Raw genomic sequence first — 25,280 nt, forward strand, 5'->3', positions numbered from 1 at the left:
TTATATAAAAATAATACTCATTTGCATTTATAGCAGTAGGACTCCCACTGAAGAGTATGGAGATCCCCAATGTGAACACTCTTTATTCTAAACACACAAGACACAAGTCCACTCCACCAGTGTAAAGATAATCATAGACATGCACACAGTTTTGGCAACAACTTTAAAACTAAAACAGCTCCTGTTTTGCAAATATTCTGTGTTTCTGATATTCTGTTTATGTTCGTAGAGCAGATACTATCAATCAGAGGTAATATAATCATTAATAGAAATGCTAATTGTTGTTATTGTTTTAATAATAATAAGTATTAATAGTTGTTATAATATTGGTCTTTTTCTCGTTGAAGACTATGGAGCTGGAGAACCATAGTGGGTCTACTGGGGGGGAGTGGAAACTTGAAGTGTATATTATGAATGCAAGATGATGATGATGGTGATTATTATTATTATTATTATGCAAATGTATTTTTCCTAAGCTGTGGAGTTGTAACCTAGATGGGTTGTAGTTCCTCACTTTGACCACTAGAGGCAGCGGAAACTCAGATTGTCCCCACTTCCGCTAAAAACTTTTCAAAATAAAAACAACTCAATCAGCCAACTATGTTTTTATTCATGTTAATATCACTTTTACCGTGTATTTCCTTCAAAAGAATGCAGTTCAATCACAATTCTGTTATTCCATTTTGAAGACGGATAATTAATGTCCTCCAGCAACCGCGTGCACCACAATACTGTTATAAACGGTTAGAAATGCGACCGACTTTTATTGACCCAACTTGTTTCCGTAGTTGTCCTCCCTTCAATTTCTTCCGGGAAGAAACACAGCATTCCACCGCACGAAGGGCGTAATCCCACACAAGTCCAAAACGAGCCAACAGTTTCCAGTATTCGTGGTTGTGCTTGGCCACAGAGCTAACGTGACCTCGTCTCTCCATGCTGCTGCTGCTGTGCCGGGGTTCGGCAGTAAGCCAGACGCTAGTGAGATGGAGCCGGAGGTCCCACCTCCTCCACCTCCACCGGGCTCTCTCCTTCAGCTCCGTCCGCCGTCGTGGTGTCAGCTCAGGAGAGGAGGCCGGCTCTGCTCAGGGACTGTACCGAGACACGGTGCTCCTTCCCCGGACTGACTTCCCAATGAAACTGGCTGGACAGAAGCTGCTGGACCGAGAACTCCAGATCCAGCAGGTCCGACTCTCCGCTCAAAAACATGTCAAGTGAATTCTGTCCCCTGCTCGTTGACAGCTGGACACATTGTAGCACATGACTTAACATCTTCTCCATGTCTTTAGGGGTCATTCCTCAGTTCGGCATGCATCAGATGCGTCGGGAGGCATTGATTTATTGATTTGCCCCTTTCCCCTCATTGTAAAACAGACAGGCACATTTCTAGATTATGCAGACTGAATACCTGAAGGATCTCGGTTTAAGTATTGACTTGGGTTTGGTGTCACATAACTAAGTGACTTATCACCCTCTAGGTGCGTGTGTTTGTCCATACTTAGATTTGCGCAACTCAAATCTAACCATCTACAATATCCATGGTTATGCACTGTTACAGATAGCTGCTTTTTTATCACATGAGAATAACTTTACTTTTGCAGGAGTGTGGATTTGCAGATTTGTACTCCTGGCAAAGAGAGAGGAAGGCCAAGAAGGAGTTCTGCCTGCACGATGGACCCCCCTATGCCAATGGAGACCCTCATGTAGGACATGCACTCAATAAGGTGATTAGTGTGCTCGTCATGTTTCAGCTATTTCCTACTCTTATGGTGCATTATAACAAAAAATAATCATTGACGTATTATTTGACTGCTGTCTAAGTTTTCTGACAGCTCAAACACTGCCAAAACCATCATTCAATTCACTGTGTCTTGTTTGGTCCAGATCCTGAAAGACATCCGTAACCGCTTTGAGATGCTGAGGGGGCGGCAGGTCCACTACATCCCAGGATGGGACTGCCATGGCCAGCCCATCGAGCTGAAGGCTCTGGGGGAGTTGGGGACCAGCGGCCTCAGTCCCTTACAGATCAGACAGAAAGGTAAAGACGGACAGAAAGCTGGGGGAACGTGACTGTTATTAGATTTCCAGCTGCTGTAACGTTTTCATTCCATCCAGCGCGGGAGTTTGCAGAGGGGGCCATAGCTCGTCAGAAGGCTGCTTTCCAGCGCTGGGGGCTGATGGCTGACTGGGACCAGTGCTACTACACGTATGATGGGGCCTATGAGGCTGCTCAGCTGAAAGTCTTCCAAGAGATGCACAGCAAGGTGGGCAATGATGTGCTATTCAGCAAACCTTGTTTTTGGCTTGGTCTCTATCTGAAAAGGATCAATAACTATTAACCTAAATAGTAACATTAGTAGTTATTGCAACAATATAAAACCAACAGGGAATTACTGTAGAAACAACAGGAACGGGATTGAAACGGAAGTTTGCCTCTCAGTAGCTTATGTTTTCCACACAGTCTTATATTTTTAATAGGGCTGTCAATCAATTGAAATATTGAATCGCTATTAATTGCATTTTTGTTCATAGTTAATAATAATCATGATTAATTGCAAATAAATCTTTCATCTGTTCAAAATGTACTTTAAAGGGAGATTTGTCAAGTATTTAATCCTCTTATCAACATGGGAGTGGGCAAATATGCTGCTTTATGCATGTTTGTGTATATTTATTATTGTAAATCAATGAACAACACAAAACAATGACAGATATTGATCCAGAAACCCTCACAGGTACTGCATTTAGCATAAAACAATATGCTCCAATCATAACATGGCAAACTGCAGCCCAACAGGCAACAACAGCTGTCAGTGTGCTGACTTGACTATGACTTGCCCCAAACTGCATGTGATTATCATAAAGTGGGCATGTCTGTAAAGGGGAGACTCGTGGGTACCCATAGAACCCATTTACATTCACTGATCTGGAGGTCAGAGTTCAAGGGACCCCTTTGAAAATGGCCATGCCAGTTTTTCCTCGACAAAATTTATAGCAAGTTTGGAGCGTTATTTTGCTCTAAAACTGAGCCCTCTACAACCTCTGAAACATCAAATAGCGGCCGAACCCGATGGCAGCCCGTTTTTAAGAGGTTAAAATAGTTAAAGAAATTAGTGGCGTTGGAGCGTTATTTAGCCTCCTTGGTGAAAAGCTAGTGTGACATGGTTGGTACCAATGGATTCCTTCGTTTTTTTCTAATTTCATATGATACCAGTACCTTCAATTTAAATCTGAGCCCACTACAACCTAAAAATTGCAAGTTAATGCGTTAAAGAAATTAGTGGCGTTAAAACAAACGCGTTATCGTATTAACTTTGACAGCCCTAATTTTTAATATAATTTTTTTGTCTTTGTTGTTCTTCAGGGGTTCATCTACCGGGACTACAAGCCAGTCTTCTGGTCTCCTTCATCAAGGTACTGAGTTAGTATGTTTATGCAGAGGTTGCTGCATAGAGGCATCAATATCTTTAATTCATTCTATTCTAGATCAACATATGAATTACTGCTACTGTAGTCTGCTTTAATCCTGTCTCTGGCCCTCTATAGAAGTGCCCTAGCAGAGGCCGAGTTGGAGTACAACCCTGAGCATGTGAGCAGAGCCATCTATGCCACATTCCCCCTGAGCACACCGCCACCTGCGATGGCCTCAGAAGGTAATACAGATGCACACGCATACCGGAAATTCAGCTTCTGACCGGATGAGAAATCTCTTCAATGTATGGGTGCATGTGTGTGTGTGCGTTGTGCACCTCAGCAGGTTTGGAGAGTGTCTCTGTGTTGGTGTGGACCACCCAGCCCTGGACCATACCTGCCAACCAGGCCGTCTGCTACATGCCCAATTCCCAGTAAGCAGCAACACCACAACATGACATTCATACAGAGGCCATCTCCGACTCTCTGCAGACATGGCTCAGCTCTCATTAATGTTTGCAGGTACTCTGTGGTGAAAAGGGAAGACAACTCTCAGCTGCTGTTAGTGGCCACTGAGCGCACCGCAAGCGTGGCAGCACTGCTGGGCACAGAGCTGGAGAGTGTAGGCACCTTCACAGGTAGTGCTTACACACACACACGCACACACACACACACACACACACACACACACACACACACACACACACACTCATCGTCATTGTCTTGTCAGTTACAAACATAACCATGCTAACGTCCCCTGTCCTTCTGTGCCAAGGCTACCAACTTGAGGGTGGGATCTGCAAACACCCCACAGTTCCTGACAAGGAAGTGCAGCTATTGCCGGCCAATCATGTGACAATGGCGAAAGGAACAGGACTGGTCCACACAGCGCCAGCTCACGGCATGGAGGATTACAGCGTGGCCTCACAGTTTAAACTGTCTGTGGTACGTTTACATTTTTAAAATGTCAACCTCTCATGAATCAAGATTCATGAAGAGAATAAGAAAGTTGATTAATTGTTTCAGTCATTTATCAAGAAAGCGAAACATGGTTGACATGACATGTCAACCATGTCTTGTCTTGACTTTGCGTCTCTATTAGGGCTTTCAGTCCATTAAAATATTTTAGCGCATGATTGTCTATACAGTAGTTAATCAGGATTAATCACAAATTAATCACACATTTTTTATCTGTTCTAAATGTACCTTAGAGGGAGATTTGTCAAGTATTTAATCCTCTTATCAACATGGGAGTGGACAAATATGCTGCTTTATGCAAATGTATATATATTTATTATTGGAAATCAATGAACAACACAAAACAATGACAGATATTGTCCAGAAACCCTCACAGGTACTGCATTTAGCATAAAACAATATGCTCCAATCATAACATGGGACAACAGCTGTCAGTGTGTCAGTGTGCTGACTTGACTATGACTTGCCACAAACTGCATGTGATTATCATAAAGTGGGCATGTCTGTAAAGGGGAGACTCGTGGGTACCCATAGAACCCATTTACATTCACTGATCTGGAGGTTAGAGGTCAAGGGACCCCTTTGAAAATGGACATGACAGTTTTTCCTCACCAAAATGTAGTGTAAGTTTGGAGCGTTATTTAACCTCCTTCCTGACAAGCTAGCATGACATGGTTGGTACCGATGGATTCATCAGGTTTTATAGTTTCATATGATACCAGTATCTTCACTCTAGCTTTGAAACTGAGCCGCTACAACCTCTGAAAGATTGATTGCGTTAATGCGTTGAAGAAATTAGTGGTGTTAAAATGAATTAGCATTAGCGCGTTATTACCGCATTAACTTTGACAGCCCTAAACTCTATGTAACTGTGTGTGTGTGTGTTTCTTCCACCAAAGGAGTGTATGGTGGATGAGGACGGCAAGTTCACTGAGCTGGCGGGCCCTGAGCTACAGAATCTGTCTGTGATGACAGAAGGCACTGACAAAGGTACAGCATCATGTATGAAAAGGGGGACACACATACTTGGCCCATGTGGACGTGTGAGTGCATGTTTTTCATATCTTTGTCTGTGTATCATGTTTGCGTTTGCCGGTGTGTGTTAGTGATTTCCATGCTGAAGGAGTGTGGGGCTTTGGTGAAGGAGGAGCAGTGCGTCCACAGTTACCCGTATGACTGGAGGACGAAGCAGCCCATCGTAATCAGGCCCAGTAAACAGTGGTTTATCAACACGGCGTCACTTAAAGACAAGGCCAAGGTAAAGCTGGAAGACATAAATGGTCAGACTAGTTTTTGTTGAGCTCCTATTTTCTTTTGGAGCTCAACTAGTCCGTTACTGGTGCACATGAAGTGATGCATTGTGCTCTTTAGGAAGGGGTCTGGTTTATGTTTAGTGAAAGGGACTCACTTCACTTTTACAGTTTGTTCCAAAGGAAGAAAAAACCTGTGTGTGTGTGTGTGTGTGTGACCAGGAGGCGCTGCAGAAGGTGCGTGTTTTGCCAGAGTCAGCCAGGGGCAGCCTGGTGACCATGCTGGACAGACGGACGTACTGGTGCATCTCCAGACAGCGAAGCTGGGGCGTTCCAATCCCAGTGTTCTACCACAGAGAGACTGGAGAGGCTCTCATCAACACGTAAGCTGAGACACAACACACATGCAGACAAACTGGCTTGGACACATGCTTGGATACACACACATACTGCATGCACACTCCCATTTTATTATGTTATTGCAGACACACACACAAGTGTCTTTCATACTCAGACACACACAAATATGTTATATACTAACATCCATATATTTTATATTATTTTTGGGTGTTTTATTTCCATTTTATTTAGTATTTCTGTTGTCTGATTTGATTTCATTGCAGTCCTGAAATGTTTTCATTTCTGGTTCAGCCATGTAACTTTGTAACTTTGTTTTGAAAAGTGCTGTATAAATAAAGTTTATAATTATTTTTAATTACTAAACATTCCTCCTGTCTCTGCAGACACACGGTATCCCATATAGCAACGCTCTTCAAAGAACAGGGCAGTGACTGCTGGTGGAAGCTTCCTACTGAGACTTTGCTACCAGAAGAGGTGCTCAAGAAGGTGAGTATACTGTATGTGTGTAAGTGTGTATGTGAGATTAAAATCCCTGAATACATTTAATTCTAAACAGAAATGAAGACTCCCACTCAGCATGAAACCTTTTGTGTACGCCTATTGATTGTGTGTTCTACCAAATGTCGAAAGCTTTAAAAAAATGGCCATCACAAGTTAACCAGAGCTCAAAGGGATAATACTTCAAACACACACAGCAGTAAAGCAGGAAAAACAACTAATGATCACTTTGTAAAGCTGTTAAATGTAAATGTATAAAGTAATAGTTTGATATTATTGAATGGGCTCAACATATTTCATATTAACAACAAATAGAATTATTACTAGTAACGAGAACAGATTTTCCCAGTAACAGTTATCTCCCACCCTGCAGCACGGTGGCATCTTTAGTCTCCTGCAGCTCATTGCTTTGGTTAACTCCTCTGATACAGCCAGTGGACACTACTTTACCAGCAGTTTGAGTTTCACTTACTTCTTCTACCCCCTAGTGGCTTAAAAAGTCATCAATATAGCTTTAAACATGATTATGAATTAGGGCTGTTGATCGATTTTAAATATTTAATCGTGATTAATCACACATTTTTTTTTATCTGTTCTAAATGTTCCTTAAAGGGAGATTAGTCAAGTATTTAATACTCTTATCAACATGGGAGTGGACAAATATGCTGCTTTATGTAAATGTATGTATATATTTATTATTGTAAATCAATTAACAACACAAAACAATGACAGATATTGTCCAGAAACCCTCACAGGTACTGCATTTAGCATAAAACAATATGCTCAAATCATAACATGGCAAACTGCAGCCCAACAGGCAACAACAGCTGTCAGTGTGTCAGTGTGCTGACTTGACTATGACTTGCCCCAAACTGCATGTGATTATCATAAAGTGGGCATGTCTGTAAAGGGGAGACTCGCTGGTACCCATAGAACCCATCAAACAGCTATTGTTGTGAACACTTTCACATATCTGGAGGTCAGAGGCTTTAAAAGCTAGCTAGTTGCATTAATGCGTTTCATGAAATTAGTGGCGTTAAAATGAACTGCGTTAGCTCGTTATTGTCGTGTTAACTTTGACAGCCCTGTTATTATTATTATTGTCATCTTAGTTTTCTGTTGGCCAACTAATTAATTAGCTCTTGTTCACTACCGTTCCCTCCATCAGAGTAAAGCAGGTCCAGTGACTGACTACATTCGTGGAGAAGACGTCCTGGACATTTGGTTTGACAGCGGAGCTTCATGGGCTGCTGTACTAGAAGGTACATCAATCTGTCCTATTATGCAGATCATACTAAGTACACATAGATGAGTTCATTTGAATGGGAACTAGCATCTGTGAAATACTGTCAATTCTGATGACCACTACTACAAATTTGACTTATTTTTATTAATAATGGTAGATCCTGCTAGAGAAGATGTTGACTGTTGAAATCCGTTGTCCATATTTGCAATTGCTTTGCCTGCTGATTCTTATCCAGTTTTCATAACCTACAAGACAGTTGATATTGTCCAGTGATGTGATAATGTTGCTCCTTCACACTTCTTTCTGTCTATGTGTTGACACTCATCAGGGTTGTTCTCAGAGTAGCAGCTGTTAATTCTGCCAGCTTTCAAAATGCCTTTAATCACCTCTCCTTTCATTAGTTTTATTGTAGAGAAAAGCTTCTTACACTTACCTTACACAGTCTGCTAATTAAATTGCTTTGCAATGTGTGTTGTAAGCAAAAGCAGTAGCCCGCTGACCACAGACATGGATTAGAAGGCAGTGCAGCCTCAGCATACTAGGGTCACCGTGCTGGGTGTCTGCAACTCAACATTAGTAGAACAGTAGACAATAAAATCAGTGATTCATTTCTATTGCACATACACTCGCACATATCCACCTTAACCTAATCTTGCAGTAAGTCTTCAAACCATACCTACAGAAGTGTGCCAGTATGGGAAAAGATCGATTTATTTTTTTATCTACAGCAGAAACTGTTCCTTTCAACCCTGAAGCAAGTTGTGAGAAATGTTCACTTGTTTTGTGGAATTTTCCAGACACAAGTGCTATTTTTTTAGCCATGCTAGCAGTGTGTACGGAAGCCCTGTGAGGCAAGTGAGAAAAAAAAATTGAGGTGATCCATTTTCTAAGTCTGATCTAAATTGTTGAGTGAACAGAAGGTTTTGCCGGTATAATCTTCCTAAATTCTTTCCTTGTCTGCATCATTTTATTAAGTGTGTGTTTTTGTAATACTCATTTTGACCACAAGAGGCTGAAGTGCACCTCTCCCCTGTGTTCTAAATAGGACTAAAAGCATTCATGTTTTCTTCCAGGTGAGTTTTAATTGCTCCATGTACTCTAAACACAAGGTACATATATTGTGTGTTAGCAAGTTATGTAAATTAAAATTCTCCTGGCAGAAAACATGAATGCTTTTAGTCCTATTTATAGAGAGGCCCAACATGCTACCAAGAACCGAATGCAATGGAGAGAGCTCATTGAAGCCTTTTGTCCCATAGGGGATGAAGAGGAGTGAGTGAGTGTGAGTTTTAGTCCTATTTAAATCCTGGGGTGGTGGTGCACTTCAGCCTCTTGTGGCTGAAATCAGTATTACAACAATACACACTTTTCCACTTGCAAATTTGTTTTTCACCTTTCATTCACAGATAAAAAAAAGTTATCTAGAAAAATTATCTTGGAAAAACTTTTTTTTCCCCATCTGTTTCACAGATTAATTTATTCTAAGTTACTTAGAAAGATTATTCTGGCAAAACCTTTTTCACCTGTTCTTAAAGGTACTAATTTTGAAATTCAGAGCATATATATTGTCTCCACATGGCTCTCAACATGGCGACAGCTGAGCCAGTGGCCAGCAGCTAACAGTGCAAAGAAGGGCAACAGTGCTGACAGAGCTACCAGTGTTAACCTGGGGGGGAAACAGAGGGTGGGTGCTATGCTTCTGTGACGATGCCATCGGCTGGGACGCCGTTATCAGTTGTAACCGCCGTATGAGAGCAGTGGCCATGAGCTAGCCAGTGGGGCACGCTCACATTCACTAACATGCACTAAAAGGCAGGCGCGCCGGCCCATCTATGTCAACAAAGCACAGAGATGCTCTGATTCCAACACACACAGAGGGAGAGTGACTTCATTCTCTGCTCAGGTAGACATTACTCCTCTATATCTTTACATAGACTATAGTTGTTTTTTGATGTTATATTAATGCTCTGGATATCGAATTTAGCACCACTAATATAGCAGCTGTGTAAAGATATAGTAGAGTAGGGCTGCACAATTAATCGAATATTAATCGCAATAACGATTTTGGCTTCCCACAAGTCAATGAACATGATCTATAATAGTTTGAAGGAGATGTTTTCACAGCAATATAAAATAGATAATAGAGAGTGAAATATGACCTGTCTTTCTAACACTACCTCTAAACAGCTTCTAATATAGAATTACAACTACTAATTCCGAGATTTTTGTATTAATGAAAATGAAATCATTTATTTCCTAATCATTTGAATTTTGTGTTTTTATGCAAATAACCACTATAGATGACAATAACAAAGTAAAAGGATAACATTTAGAGTTTTTGAAGGTTGGAATGTAGCACTGCATAGAAGTGAAAAGCAGAGCGTCTGTTTATTTAAATGTAAATTTGTAATACAAATATTTTGTCCCTAAAATTTAGGAATAATCGTTATAAATAATTATGATCTCAATATTGATCAAAATAATCGTGATTAGCATTTTGGCCACCCTCCGGTTCCCCCCCAGGTTAACACTGTTAGCTCTGTCAGCACATTCGTCGTTGTTTGCACCGTTAGCACCGTTAGCTGCAGGCCACAGGCTCACCGTCGCCATGTTGAGAACCATTGAGAGACAATAGAAATGCTCCCAAAACAGTATTAAGAACCTTTAATGCTCTGAATGTCATATAGAGCACCTTTAAATCATAAACACAGGAGAGAAAACAATTTAGATCAAACTTAGAAAATCTCCAGAATTATTTTTTTTCCTCACTGGCCTCTCAGAACTTCCATAGGTGGGATTCTATGGATGGCAAATAATTCTGTGTTATGGTCAGACCAAAACACATACTTCTGAAAATGATTTAGATGAACATTTGTTTGCTTGTGAATCCGAATACAAGACCAAACGACTTGCTAAGGCGGACCTGTTCACTGTCGCTGTTTGGTTGTGTTGTCATTTCCAGAGGAGACGGAGGGAGACACTGAGGAGCCTGAGTCCCGTCTCAGCTGGCTCCCTGCTCCGCTTCGCAAACCTCTGGTCACAGGTCATTTGATCACCCACCTACTGGCCAACACAGCTGCCTCTGTCTCCCAATGTGTCTTTGGCCTTCTCTGTCTTTGTTCTCAGGCTCTTACTCCTGTTGTCTCACTCTGCTTATCCAATGTTAGTTCACACATTTATTACATGCCAGATGAGCATCTCTCATCTTCACTCTACCACTGAACCACACAGCGCCTCTCCAGTGCCTAAATACTGAAAATAGACATTCAGTCCAAGTCAGTAAATTGATTCAAACTCTTTATAGCACATTTGAATGTGCTGTGAGGAGTATTTATGAATACCAAACGTGGAAGAACTCAGACAGCATGAATCTCAACCCCTCTCTATTGTCTTCCTCTCTTTCTGTCTGTGGAAGTTTGTTTTCTTTTTCCAGGAATGGCCCAAACTCTGCACCTCTTTGCTATTTGTTTTGTCTGTGGATTGATTCAGGTTAGAGATGGACGAGGCTGAAGGTTCTCTATGCCTGTGGTTCCATGGCTGCAACACCTGTCTGTCTGTATGAAATCTGTCACCATCTTGAGTTAAGATGGATAAAACAGGCTGTTTTGGGTTATTTGGACATGGTATGTTTATGCATATGCTAAATAGTTGAATTTCTCCACTAACACTGGCTGGTCTCTCTTGTCTTTTCTAGACGTTTCTCTCCTCTGGGACAGTCTTCACATACACTAACCGTTTTGTTTACCTAATTCTTTTTGGGGGCATGACTAGAAATAACTGATTGACCTGTTTTCTGTGTTACCCACCGTCCACTCCTCCTCCTCCAGAGTCAGACTCCAGGGCAGATGCATATGTGGAAGGGAAGGACCAGATTGGAGGCTGGTTTCAGTCCTCGCTGCTCACCAGCGTAGCCGTCAGGAACAAGGCTCCATACAAGTGAGTGCCCCATCCTCTCACTGTGGTGTGAGCTAGCTCACACCACATGGAGGTGTAGTGGCCCTTTTACCATGCTCCATTTCCTAGGCCACTATGGCCCTGTTCACACCTGGTATTAACATGCGTCCTCAGTGATCCCATCACAAGTGAACAGCTCTAAGTACAGGTGTGAACACACTCAAGACGCATTGAGGACGCATTGAGATCAGATCTTCCAGACCACATTCAGAGGTGGTCTGGGCCACATATGACCACATTTTTTTAGCAGTGTGTAGTGAATGTGTCCTGGACCACATTAAGGACCTCCTACTCATCTGATGTCCAGCTGGGATCACCGCGCCCCTCAGGTAAATAAACAGGCAGACACGGGCGCTTGTCAGCCAGGAAACGGCCTTTGTGCTCTACTGTCTGTAGACTAGGCATGCAAAGTGCATTATTATCATACTGTCGGAGTTGTGTCAGTGTTTTTGTTCCGCTGCTTTGCGTGGAGCTGACACCCGACCGCCCGCCTGTTCTCTGTCCTCCCCGGCTCTCTGGAGCTCTGTCCCCCTACAGGCTGTTGTCTGGCAAAAGCAGCGGTCCTCGAGGACTGCCGGTACAATAACCTTTTATTTTGATGTTGATACAATGTACCTAAATTAATGAATATACAGAATATTACTACTGACATTCCTGTAATATTAGGTCACAATGGCTGCTGTATTAGCCATGTGTTTACTACGTGTTTATTTGCATATAGAGCGGGGAAGTGAGATCGGATCACAAGTGGTCACTGAAGACGCATGTGGAGACGCATTCTAATGCCAGGTGTGAACAGACGTACTTAAAGCTGTCCACTTGTGATCGGATCACTGAGGACGCATGTTAATACCAGGTGTGAACAGGGCCTTAGTCTGCAAGGTATCTCAGTTCTGACTCATGTTGTGATTCTTTTCAAACCTTTTTTGTGAAAACCCGATGTATTCACAGGAGGCAGGGAAAACTTGAACGAGGGTTTATTTGAGAAGCAATGACAACATTACAGCAGGTGATTTCCATCAAAGTTACATCTCGCCGGGTCCACTACAGACTGGATGTTCCATACATTATCACACTATCACTGTAAGCTATAATACGCTAGACATAACACGGTCAAAAACTTGTTGCGATCCACCCCAACGCAGACTTCCCATAATCTTCCGAAAGCCTCCTTTTACCCTGCGCACTGAAGAACTGCCTTATGGCACTATATCCTGTCGTAAATAATCGAATGTCTGATCAACTATAAATATGTGCATAATTGGCTCTTACAGTAGGGCTGCTCCCTCTTAGTTGATTAGTCATCTAATAGGTCATTTTAGTCTTAGTCGACTAACATTTCTTTAGTCGATTTGTCATTTTTTAATGCTTTTTTCATGCTGAATGACTTTTTTCCTTATCAGCACATTTCTGGTAAACACCAGATTTAAAGTGGTGATTTTGTGTGATTCTTTGTGGAGAAACTCATTTTACAGATCTGTCAATTAAACAACTAATCAATTAGACGACAATACCGTAACAGTGTTAGTCGACTCAAAATTTTGGCCTAGGGCAGCCCTGGTCAAATAACTGAATAACTGTGAATGACTGTGAATGTGTGTACCAGATACATAAAGAAATAGACTGAATTGTAACTTACATTGTGATACAAACGACTGTAATCTAGTGGTTACACATTCTTCTAACTGGCGTTTGAATGAAAAAAACAGACATCTGGTAGACATTGCCTTAGCGAGCCTAAAAGCTTGTGATTGGTCATTGGTGTAATCGAAATTGACTCTTATCATCCAGAAGTTTATCAGTTTAGAGTTACTGAAATTGTTTTAGTTTAACAGAGTTTATTTGACAAAAAGGCAAAGAAGGCTCTACTACAATACAGTCACACATATTTCAAAAAGAATGGTCATAACTGAAACAGCAGAGATATTCTGGGTCAACCTTCGGGCTGCACGATTTAGAAAAAATATCTTATTGCGATTATTTTGACTGATATTGTGAAATGATTTACAATATTAGAGAGAATGATGATTTTGACATCATTTTCATTGAAAAACATATAAATGATTTATATGATAATGAGTACAATATTAACAAATGTGATTTCCTCCTCATCCTGCGATGTGATAATTGCAGGAGGCCATATTGCGATTTCGATAAAATTTCATTTAATTGTGCAGCCCTAGTCAACCTCCGAAAAACACTTGATCCTACATTTCCCATAATGCAACTTTCTTTCAAAATAGACTCCCCTTGCCTCCTAAATGTCCACTTCTTTCAAAGTCCACACTTTTACATTGTAACGCAGGCCTTCTGGTAAATATTTGAAGTCTCAAGCCCAAACTGGAATAACCCCAATGACATCATCAGACTTTAGAAATCTTCTTGAGAGCCACAGAAGCCCTTTTACACCTGCTTTCACAGGTTAAGTAGCATGAATACTGAACTGAACTTCATGTGTCAAATTGGCAGCGTTCCCTTTTAAGCAACAATTATGGCACAATAATCAAACAATACACATAAATAACAATATTCTATACCACTAAAAAAATTGTGTGTGTGTTTGCGTGTGCGTGTGCAGGTCTCTGGTGGTCCACGGCTTTGCTGTCAGTGAGAAAGGAGAGAAGATGTCCAAGTCTGTGGGCAATGTTGTGGATCCTGATTCAGTCATTAATGGAGGGAAGGTAAGGTCAGGGCAGAGATGGTGAAAACTGTCCTGTTTGGATTTGGTCATATAAAGAAAAACAATATTTGCATCCATTATAAAATGCAGTCCAAATTTATGTGGACAATTAAACCAAATCCCATCTTTTTCCTACTTAGCGTTTGTGTTGTGTAGCCATGCAGATAGTTGTAGTTCTATTGGCCATGGTTTTGATAAATCTGCTGCTGAGACTTTAAAGGGAAAATTCACCACCTTTCATGTGGATGTCCAACCAGTGTTGATGATAAATGTAGTCAATTGAAGCAATAGTGTGTGCTATATTGACAGAGAAAGCTGAGTTATCCTGCTCACAGAGCGGTGCCAACAGTGCCTATATGTACCAGGATGCATTGCGTGCAAGCGTCTGACGCCTAAATGTAGCTTAATTTTAGAGCGTTATTTAGCCTCCTTCCCGACAAGCTAGTATGATATGGTTGGTACCGATGGATCCTGCTACAGCTTCTGAAAGACAGAAAAGTCATTCGGGATCGCCTGCAACCCTGCGGGTCTCAAGGGGTTAAAGATAAAATGATATTTCTATTGAGGGTGCACTGCATTTACTCTTGAAACTTTCGGCTATTGCAATTTTGAATACCGACCACCCTAACCTCAATGAATTAGTTTAAATCCTAAGTCTCATTACTGACACTTTTTCTAATATGTCCCGTCCTTTTCAGGACCCCAGTACGCCAGCCTATGGGGCAGATGTCCTGCGTTGGTGGGTGGCAGAGTCAAATGTCTTCTCTGAGGTTCAGATTGGACCCACTGCACTCAACTCAGCCAGAGACAGCATCAGCAAGGTAGGTACCAGTGCAGTAAGGACATGGTACAAGTGACTGCTTATCTTCTAGGAATGATACTCACTGCTTTTACACTGTTCCTCCACAAGTTGAGAAACACTCTGAAGTTCCTGCTCGGCAACCTGCAGGGCTTCGACCCACGTGTGCAGGCTGTGGACCCCAAAGAGATGCACTACATTGATCAGTATATGTTGCACCTGCTCCGGGAGTACAGCATCAAGGTGTGTTTAGGTGTATAACCTGTTCATCTCAGTCCAAACAGTATCAGCTGCTGACTGAAATGAGTTTACCTGTGGAAGCCTGAAGTGTGTATGTGTCTGCAGGTGACGGACGCCTACAGTGAGTTTGATGCCGGCAGGGCCATCCGCGTCCTCCAAGCCTTCATCACCAGAGACCTCTCCAGCTTTTATTTCAGCATCATCAAAGACAGGTAAAGGTCTGCCACAGCATGAGAACCACAGTTGGTTTAGCTGTGCATGTATTCTTCCGATGGGTTTACTTTGCTTAAAAGGATAGTTTGGGTGTTTCTCAGTGGGGTTGTGAGAGGTTCTTATCCATAGTCAGTGTATTACCTACAGTAGATGGTTGTCGACACAACCCCAGTTTGAAGAAGCAGACAGAAGTACGGAGCCAAAGACAATTGATTAAATATTGAATCACGATTAGTCAAGTATTCAATACTCTTATCAACATGGGAGTGGACAAATATGCTGCTTTATACAAATGTATGTATATATTTATTATTGTAAATCAATGAACAACACAAAACAATGACAGATATTGATCCAGAAACCCTCACAGGTACTGCATTTAGCATAAAACAATATGCTCCAATCATAACATGGCAAACTGCAGCCCAACAGGCAACAACAGCTGTCAGTGTGTCAGTGTGCTGACTTGACTATGACTTGCCCCAAACTGCATGTGATTATCATAAAGTGGGCATGTCTGTAAAGGGGAGACTCGTGGGTACCCATAGAACCCATTTACATTCACTGATCTGGAGGTCAGAGGTCAAGGGACCCTTTTGAAGATGGACATGACAGTTTTTCCTCACCAAAATTTAGCTCAAGTTTGGAGCGTTATTTAACCTCCTTCACTACCAGCTAGTATGACATGGTTGGTAGTGATGGATTCATCAGGCTTTCTAGTTTCATACGATACCAGTATCTTCACTCTAGAAAAAAATGAGCCCGCTACAACCTAAAAATTCAAACTATCTCTTTATGTACCTTTTAAACTCACACATCTCTTTGTCACTCCCTCCATCTATTTCTTTATTTCTGCCCTTTTTCAATCAGGTTGTACTGTGATCCAGAGGACTCGTTGGGCAGAAGATCATGTCAGACCGTATTAGAGGAAATTCTGGATGGAGTGACCAGATCCATAGCTCCCATCCTGCCACATCTAGCTGAAGAGGTCTATCTACACACACCAGGACATGACGGTACGTGTCATGGTTTGTGTTGTGAGTAGGGGTGGAACAGTTCACAGAATTCACCGTTGGATTCATATCACGGTTTTGGGGTCACGGTTTTGGGGTCATGGTTTTCGGTTCCGTTCTGTACATTTATGTTACAGCGAGGAGATCCTGTTCTGATTTCAACATGCTTTTCATTTATTTGGCAAAAATAAGTTAACAAATGTTTGCCTTAACAAAAGTATGGCTTCCATAAGGAACATAAACACTTCCTCATTGTCAAATCTTAATTGAAAGAATAGGTCTTCTATAGTCATTAGTCCAAACAAAAAATGAAACTTTGTTATTTTCATATAAATATGATGTAATTATAGACTAAGGCCATACATTGAAGCATAAGCTCAACCAGAACGATACAAAAAAAAGAATAATAGTTTAATATATGTCTCAATTCCCTGATTATCAGCTCTTAATTGAAAGATGAGTTTTTCCACTCACAAAGTGCAGTATTTGGAGGAATACGGTTGGATTTCTTTGCCACTGTGTTATTTAAAAATATTTAATAAATATAAAACACATTACAGGGATTGTGCTGTTGCCCCTCTCCAGTTTACAATCTGTCACTGCTTGTGTCTTCAGAGAGATGCTCACTGATAAAGGGGGCGCGTCTGCAAGACATAACTTTTTAACTCCCACTCTGAAGTGATGTGGTGGGCAGCCAGTCACAGTTCAGTACCTTCCAGTAGCCCTGGATATCCATCTGTCTGTAGTAACAGCTACGTAGGCTGTGTTGGATAATTCTTTCACAATTCCTGGTCGTGTCTGTTCAGGAATTACTGTGTTGCTTATAAGTGTATAGCGCGGCTCAAGTAACGTTACGTTAATCAAATGCTGAAATCTAGCGTCCTCCACGACTGCATAAGGCTGCATATCTTTCACTATAAACCTCCCCGATGCTGTAGTTGTGTTTTTTGTCTTGTCTGAGTCTGCATGTAGAGGCTGTTTAAATGCTGCGGGGAGAAGGCACCGCTACTCTTTCCTACCCGACTCTCTCCTCCTTACGCTAACGATGGACACACCGGAGTCTTCATAAATGGTTCATCATATTGGAAGTGTTGCTGCTAGCATAAACCACACGTGTTGCACAGTGCTCACATACTCGCCGTTTTCTCCACCACTTTTTTCTGTAATTTTCATGGTAACACTAAATCCGTAATGCTCCCATACAGTAGAGCCAAACGATGCTGGTGGATCCTCTAACTGGACTTTATCGTGTCCACTCGCCATTTCCTAAACTGACTGACAGCCGCACTCTTCACTTCATCCGTGAAGGAGGCTGGGTCACGCTTCATCAACACATGCGCTGTAAAATCTGGTCTGCAGTCGCCGAAATTGAACCAATAGAAACGCACGACCGCAGCTTCAGTTACACTGCGCATGTGTTAAACCCCATATAGACCCATGTCCAACCGTGTCCCAGTTTCCTTCAATAGGCCTGGATTTCTAGTGTGACAATAAACGGGAGCCTAACTCTACATGAAAAAGATACACAATCGGCCTCATAACTTATTTCAAATTAACCGAACAATTCATATACGTCCCGAACCGTGACTAGAGAACCGTGACTAGAGAACATTGACTAGAGAACCGTGACTAGAGAACATTGGCTAGAGAACCGTGACTAGAGAACCATGACTAGAGAACCGTGACTAGAGAACCGTGACTAGAGAACATTGACTAGAGAACCTTGACTAGAGAACCTTGACTAGAGAACCTTGACTAGAGAACCGTGACTAGAGAACCGTGACTAGAGAACCGTGACTAGAGAACCGTGACTAGAGAACATTGACTAGAGAACCGTGACTAGCGGAGTCCATCCCTAGTTGTGAGGCTATTGAAGTTACTCCATTTGACTGCATGGGTTTTCAACCACACAGTCTCTGTAAATAAACTGGGGAAAAAAGGTTGGTAAACTTGTGTTTGGTGGATTATTTCTCTGTTGTTACAATGCTAATGGTCATTGTATTTTACATCGTTGGAAAGCCTGTTTATTTACCTTCACAATGACATCCAACTTGTAAGGATCATGCATTTGTGGGATGAGCAGCACAGCTGATTATGTGGGGAGCGCCCAAGAAAAATTTACCAAAATGCTCCGTCAATGGTAAACAGTGTATTCTCCTGTTGGTGTTGACTCTTGTTTTGAGTTGTTTGGTGGATTGGATGATTGAACTCTCTATCAGTAACAAGGAACAAACAAGACATATTGATTCATTTAATACACCGTCAGGAGCCTCAGTAGCGGTGGAAGATCCATACGCAGCCACAACAGCCTGGCACCTCCTCCTCATGCTGATCACCAACCTGGTCACACGTTGCTGTGGGATGGCGTTCCATTCCTCAACCAGGATTTGTTGCAGGTCAGCCAGCGTGGTTGTGTTGGTCACTCTAACATGTACAGCACGCCCAAGCTGATCCTACAAGTGTTGAATTGGGTTGAGGTGTGGACTCTTGGCAGGCCGTTCCATTCTCTCTACTCCCACATTGTGGAGGTAGTCTGTGATAACCCTGGCTTTGTGGGGGTGAGCGTTGTCATCTTGGAGGATGAAGTTAGGTCCCAGATTGTGGAGATATGGGATCGCCACTGGCTGCAGAATCTCATCCCGATATCTCACTGCATTGAGATGGCCTTCAAGCCTTGTTTTGCCAGTGAGGGAGCTGCCTCCCCCACACCATGACACTGCCCCCACCAAAAGCTGTTACTCCATCGGTGCAACAATCAGCATAGCGTTCTCCGCGTCGTCTCCATACTTTGACCCTGCCATCCAATTTTGGCAGACAGAACCTTGACTCATCACTGAACATGACATTCCCCCACATGTTCAGGTTCCATTGTCTGTGTTGTCGACACCAGCGCAAACGGGCCTGACGGTGAAGGGCAGTCATTGCAGGCTTCCTGGTAGCCTTATGAGAATACACTGTTTACCATTGGCAGAGCATTTTGGAACATTTCTCTTGGGCGCTCCCCACGTAATCAGCTGAGCTGCTCATCCCACAAATGCATGATCCTTACATCATTGTGAAGGTAAATAAACAGGCTTTCCAACCATGTAAAATACAATGACCATAGCATTGGAACAACAGAGAAATAATCCACCAAACACAAGTTTACCAACTTTTCTTTCCCAGTTTATATTGTGTTTGCTCGCTAACGAGAGTATTCACAAACTCTTTGTTTCTGCAGAAGGGGAGACATTATTTAAGAGCGGCTGGATCAAAAGCAGTTCTGTGTGGCGGCGACCAGGATTGGAGGAGGTAGTGGAAGGGGCCTGTGCCATCAGGGACTCCTTCCTGTCTTCCATTCCAGGCAAAAATGCAGCTCAGTACGACCTCACCATCACCATTGAACCCGGTTTGCTGTTTGAACTCATGGAGGTAAATAAACTCACGTATTGACTATTGTTACGTTTCCGACTGAACCGCTAACGTTAGCTAGCAACCAGCAACACGCTATTTAATAGCGAGCCGTCTGATGTTAATGTTCACCTGCCTGACATACAAAGAGTGGCTGTGTGACGGTTGGACTAATAACAAGACTAAAATCCAAGTCTCCAGTTTTATATTAACGTTCTACCTGTTGAGGAATCACTAAGGAAAAAGTGTCTGGCGGCGTCCATCAAGAGGGACTCGCGTAACTTGAACTCCGACCGGAGTGTCAACCAAACAGACCCTAGTCCCCCAAGTCACATCACGCTTAGGTCTGATCTAATGTCAAGAACAAGAATGTACAAACAAAGAGCTTTCTGGCAAACTTTATTCCACCTATTCTCCAGTCCTAAACAGGAGAGCAAACTATTCAGATCAGACTTACCTCTTCTGTAAACACATGTTTACTATCAATATATCATAATTAGATCATCAGTGTGCTACACCCATGTTTGAAATTCAACTTAATGACATGATGTAATGTTTATGATATTAGGTTGTAAATTGTTAGTCTATTTAAAGGGACAGTCTAAATACTAACTCATACCCTCCTCCACTTCCCTCCTAGTCTCTCCAAGAGGAACCCACCTCCACCTCCTCCCAGCTGGCTGAGCTGATGATGGTAGCGCGGGTCAACCTGACCAGTGAGCTACCCCGCGACCTACCCCCAGATGCCCTGCTGAGCCACGGCACCTTCCTCATCAATCTGGAGGGTGAGGAACGTCAGCGCTAAGCTAGTGGTGTATAACGATAATAACGATAGACCAGTCTTAAAGCTAGAGTGAAGATTCTGGTATCATATGAGACTAGAACCTAAGGAATCCATTGGTACCAACCAGGTCATAATGGAGAAATAGGCATGACAGTAACAGAATATTGATTCATATTTGATTAGCGCTGCCTAGTTTGACCGTTTGATCGGAGTTCGCCAGTGATTGACAGCTTCCTCCGTTGAATGAACAGCCAATAGGAACGCTCTCTCTCTGAAATGACCTGTGATTGGTCAAAGTCTCCCGTCACGGGCTAGATGTTCTAAAGCCTGAAAACAGAGCCATGAGGAGGAGCAGAAGTCTAGTTTTCTCTCAGAACACTTGAATTACAATATGCTGAAAGGTTATTATGGGATGTCTGCACAATGATAAATAAATATACTGCCTACTGCAGCTTTAACTGAGCCAAGTGATAACCAGTTTCATGATGCCGGTTATCCATCACTAATGTTAGGTTCAGTCAAGCCAGGTAACCCAAAGAGAGCCAAAAGTAGTTGGACTTTGACAAATGAAAATGTCTGCAGTGAAAAAGGGCTATACCATTGTCGACAAAATTGAATAAGCGATGACTGTCAGTATACTCAGTGTGTGTGTGTGTGTGTGTCTGTGTGTCTGTGTGTCTGTGTCTGGTCAGGTGGTGTTATCCGTGAGGACGGTCCCTACAGTATAGCAGTGGTGCCCACTACTGCTGCCCGGTGCCCGCGGTGTCGCCGCTACACTGCTGATTCATCAGACTGCCTATGCCCGCGCTGCCAGACCATCATTTCACAGGCTCACTGATCCACATCCTGTCACCATGACGACCAGCAAACCTCATGTTGAAGTTCCTCTTGAGGGCTGAATAGAAACCAAGTTTTACAATCCCTGTCGCCACCAGCTGAGAGATGTAAAACCGGTTTTCATTCATTTTGCCAGTTAAGAGAACCTGCAGCTTGGCACAGGGCTGGCATTGGGAAAGAATGGCCTAATAGCAGATAACAAAGCATACTGTCACTAAATGCGCTTCAGGCTTCACTGTTTTATGCACTTACACACTTTCCTAGAACAGCAGGTGTGAGCTCTAAAACCAAAATATGGTATGTCCATATATAATTGTTCCCAATAGAGTGGTGCAGGAATGAGTCCTGAAACCCCGAAATGAGTTAGCATTTAGCACTTCCAGTTCCCTCATCTGGAAGTCAATGGGATTTTTTATGGATATTTAGTAGGGCTGTCAAAGTTAACGCGTTAATGACGAAAAGAGAAGATACTGGCATCATATGAAACTACAAAACCTGATGAATCCATCGGTACCAACCATGTCATACTAGCTTGTTGTGAAGGAGGTTAAATAACGCTCCAAACTTTTGGTGAGGAAAAACTGTCATGTCCATTTTCAAAGGGGTCCCTTGACCTCTGACCTCCAGATCAGTGAATGTAAATGGGTTCTATGGGTACCCACGAGTCTCCCCTTTACAGACATGCCCACTTTATGATAATCACATGCAGTTTGGGGCAAGTCATAGTCAAGTCAGCACACTGACACACTGACAGCTGTTGTTGCCTGTTGGGCTGCAGTTTGACATGTTATGATTGGAGAATATTGTTTTATGCTAAATGCAGTACCTGTGAGGGTTTCTGGACAATATCTGTCATTGTTTTGTGTTGTTAATTCATTTACAATAATAAATATTTACATACATTTGCATAAAGCAGCATATTTGTCCACTCCCATGTTGATAAGAGTATTAAATACTTGACAAATCTCCCTTTAAGGTACATTTAGAACAGATACAAAATGTGTGATTAATTTTTAAATATTTTAATCTATTGACAGCCCTAGTTTTTAATTAGAAAACTGAAATAAGGTCTGTGGTTAACACAAGCTTAAGAGATTTTAAGGTTTTGTTATACAACATAAAATACATCAGTAAATATCCCAATCTTGAATTTTGAAGCCTTGATGTGTCTTAAAAAAGATGGTTACTAACAAGTGGCTAAATGAGACTACTAAAAGTCATCACGCCGAGTGTGGTGTTTTATTTGTGAAGATTATCTTGCTGAACAAAATGTGTAAGTATCATAAACGTGTGTTTGCCACAGAGTTTTTTTCTGCTATAATCGTACACCCAATGGAAACATCCCACTGGCTTTTTGTGGAGGGAACCCAGGGCGATGCTAACTTCCTGATTGGACTACAAAAATATGTCCTCCCTGAGAGAGCATATATGGTATGAGAGAAAAAGCGCTGCACCCAGCGTCTTTTATCAGAGCGCTCTGTCTTTGTGTGCAACTGTTTTTAGCGCTTTTAGTTGAAAATCTGCCAGGGCTTTTCTGCCAGAAAAAAAAAGCGCTATATGGGTGTACAAATGTATAACCAGCATGAATGTGCTGGTTATACATTTGATCTTGTACCATCTTATACAGCATGAGCAAGATTGTTGACTGTATATACAGCTGGGAATTGCAGATATTGACTTGTGTTTTCAGTCTAAAAGGGATGCCATTCACTGGGCCTTTCACTTGTTTTTTATTAAATGTGTAAATACATCAGTAGAGAATTTATATTGGGTGTGGATAAGTTCTTGTTAATGCTTACCATTGTGTAATAAATCCTGTTCCTTGTAAACGTCCCATAAAGGTGGTTTATGAAAAAAAAAATTATAGATTATAAACATATACTACGACATTTTTTTAGGAATTTTTATGACATGCTATACTATTACTTTTTTATATAGAATACTATAGTATGACTTTTTAATGACATTTATAGAATACTATACTATGACTTCTTCATGCCATACAAAACTGCGGCTTTTTATGAAATACTATGCTATGAGTATTTTTGACTTTTTATTACTTGTTATGACATACTATACTGTGACTTTTTTTTTTTTTTTTATGGTATACTATGACTTATTGATGACATACTATACTATGACATGTTTCCATTTTGTATGGCATACTATGACTTATTGATGACATACTGTACTATGACATTACATTTTTTATGGCATACTATACTATGACTATTTTTTTTTACTTTTTTACGAAATAATATACTCAAATCTGTCCACCAGCTGAGCTACTGAACCATAAAGAGGCAAAGGGGCATTTGCAAAAACACATAGGGTAGATTATTTATTATTATATTGTATGTCAAAAGGTTTCATGAAAAAAAGTCATAGTATAGTATGTCGAAAACTTTCCTGAAAAAAAGTCCAGTATATGTCAAAAAACGTTATGAAAAGAAGTCAGAATATAGCATTTCTAAAGATTTAATGAAAAAAAGTCAGAATATAGAATGTCGAAAAATGTAATGAAAAAAATTCATAGAATGTCCAGAAATTTAATGAAAAAAGTCAGAATATAGCATGTCGAAAAATGTAATGAAAAAAAGTAATGGTATTGTATGTCGCAAAATTTTATGAAAAAAAGTCATAGTATAGTATGTCAAAAAACTTTATGAAAAGATGTCAGAGTATAGCATGTCGTAAAATGTAATGAAAAAAAGTCAGTTTAGCATGTCGAAAACTTTCCTGAAAAAAAGTTTAGTATATGTCAAAAAACGTTATGAAAAAAAGTCAGAACATAGCATGTCGAAAAATTTTATGAAAAAAAGTCAGAATATAGCATGTCGAAAAATGTAATGAAAAGAAGTCAGTATGTCGAAAAATTTCATGAAAAAAGTCAGAATATAGCATGTCGAAAAATTAAGTGAAAAAAAGTCAGTTTAGCATGTCGAAAAATTCCCTGAAAAAAAAGTCATAGTATAGTATGTCGAAAACTTTCCTGAAAAAAAGTCCAGTATATGTCAAAAAACGTTATGAAAAGAAGTCAGAATATAGCATTTCTAAAGATTTAATGAAAAAGTCAGAATATAGAATGTCGAAAAATGTAATGAAAAAAATTCATAGAATGTCCAGAAATTTAATGAAAAAAGTCAGAATATAGCATGTCGAAAAATGTAATGAAAAAAAGTAATGGTATTGTATGTCGCAAAATTTTATGAAAAAAAGTCATAGTATAGTATGTCAAAAAACTTTATGAAAAGATGTCAGAGTATAGCATGTCGTAAAATGTAATGAAAAAAAGTCAGTTTAGCATGTCGAAAACTTTCCTGAAAAAAAGTTTAGTATATGTCAAAAAACGTTATGAAAAAAAGTCAGAACATAGCATGTCAAAAAACGTTATGAAAAAAAGTCAGAATATAGCATGTCGAAAAATTAAGTGAAAAAAAGTCAGTTTAGCATGTCGAAAAATTCCCTGAAAAAAAAGTCATAGTATAGTATGTCGAAAACTTTCATGAAGAAAAGTCTAGTATAATATGTCAAAAAACATTATGAAAAAAGTCAGAATATAGCATTTCTAAAAATTTAATGAAAAAAAGTCAGAATATAGCATTTCTAAAAATTTAATGAAAAAGTCAG

The 25,280-nt window shown here is 41.0% G+C and overlaps 1 protein-coding gene across 4 annotated transcripts; it reads left to right on the forward strand.

Annotated features, from left to right (window-relative positions):
* Nucleotides 1-789: 789 nt before the first annotated feature.
* Nucleotides 790-23,490, forward strand: iars2 (isoleucyl-tRNA synthetase 2, mitochondrial). Of its 4 annotated transcripts, none has more exons than XM_074659956.1 (24): nucleotides 790-1,182; nucleotides 1,599-1,721; nucleotides 1,882-2,035; nucleotides 2,113-2,261; nucleotides 3,362-3,411; nucleotides 3,544-3,650; nucleotides 3,752-3,842; nucleotides 3,931-4,046; nucleotides 4,184-4,353; nucleotides 5,286-5,376; nucleotides 5,493-5,644; nucleotides 5,859-6,019; nucleotides 6,380-6,482; nucleotides 7,663-7,756; nucleotides 10,703-10,783; nucleotides 11,568-11,676; nucleotides 14,273-14,375; nucleotides 15,073-15,195; nucleotides 15,285-15,416; nucleotides 15,519-15,625; nucleotides 16,497-16,642; nucleotides 19,860-20,050; nucleotides 20,670-20,814; nucleotides 21,506-23,490. In XM_074659956.1, the coding sequence occupies exons 1-24, from the start codon at nucleotides 934-936 to the stop codon at nucleotides 21,649-21,651; spliced, it is 3,093 nt and encodes a 1,030-aa protein (XP_074516057.1). In that variant the 5' UTR covers nucleotides 790-933; the 3' UTR covers nucleotides 21,652-23,490. The 4 variants fall into 4 exon arrangements, with proteins under 4 accessions (XP_074516057.1, XP_074516058.1, XP_074516059.1 ...); XM_074659957.1 differs by having other exon boundaries at nucleotides 3,755-3,842; XM_074659958.1 differs by lacking the exon at nucleotides 10,703-10,783.
* Nucleotides 23,491-25,280: the final 1,790 nt, after the last annotated feature.

The sequence above is a fragment of the Sebastes fasciatus genome, chromosome 15 (assembly GCF_043250625.1).
Source record: "Sebastes fasciatus isolate fSebFas1 chromosome 15, fSebFas1.pri, whole genome shotgun sequence".
NCBI classification, from domain to species: Eukaryota; Metazoa; Chordata; class Actinopteri; order Perciformes; family Sebastidae; genus Sebastes; species Sebastes fasciatus.

Coding starts and splice junctions, on each gene's coding strand:
- iars2 (XM_074659956.1), top strand. CDS start 934: ATGCTGCTGCTGCTGTGCCGGGGTTCGGCAGTAAGCCAGACGCTAGTG. Junction 3,651..3,751: donor ACCTGCGATGGCCTCAGAAG/GTAATACAGATG, acceptor TGTGCACCTCAG/CAGGTTTGGAGAGTGTCTCT. Junction 15,626..16,496: donor TTCAGCATCATCAAAGACAG/GTAAAGGTCTGC, acceptor TTTTTCAATCAG/GTTGTACTGTGATCCAGAGG.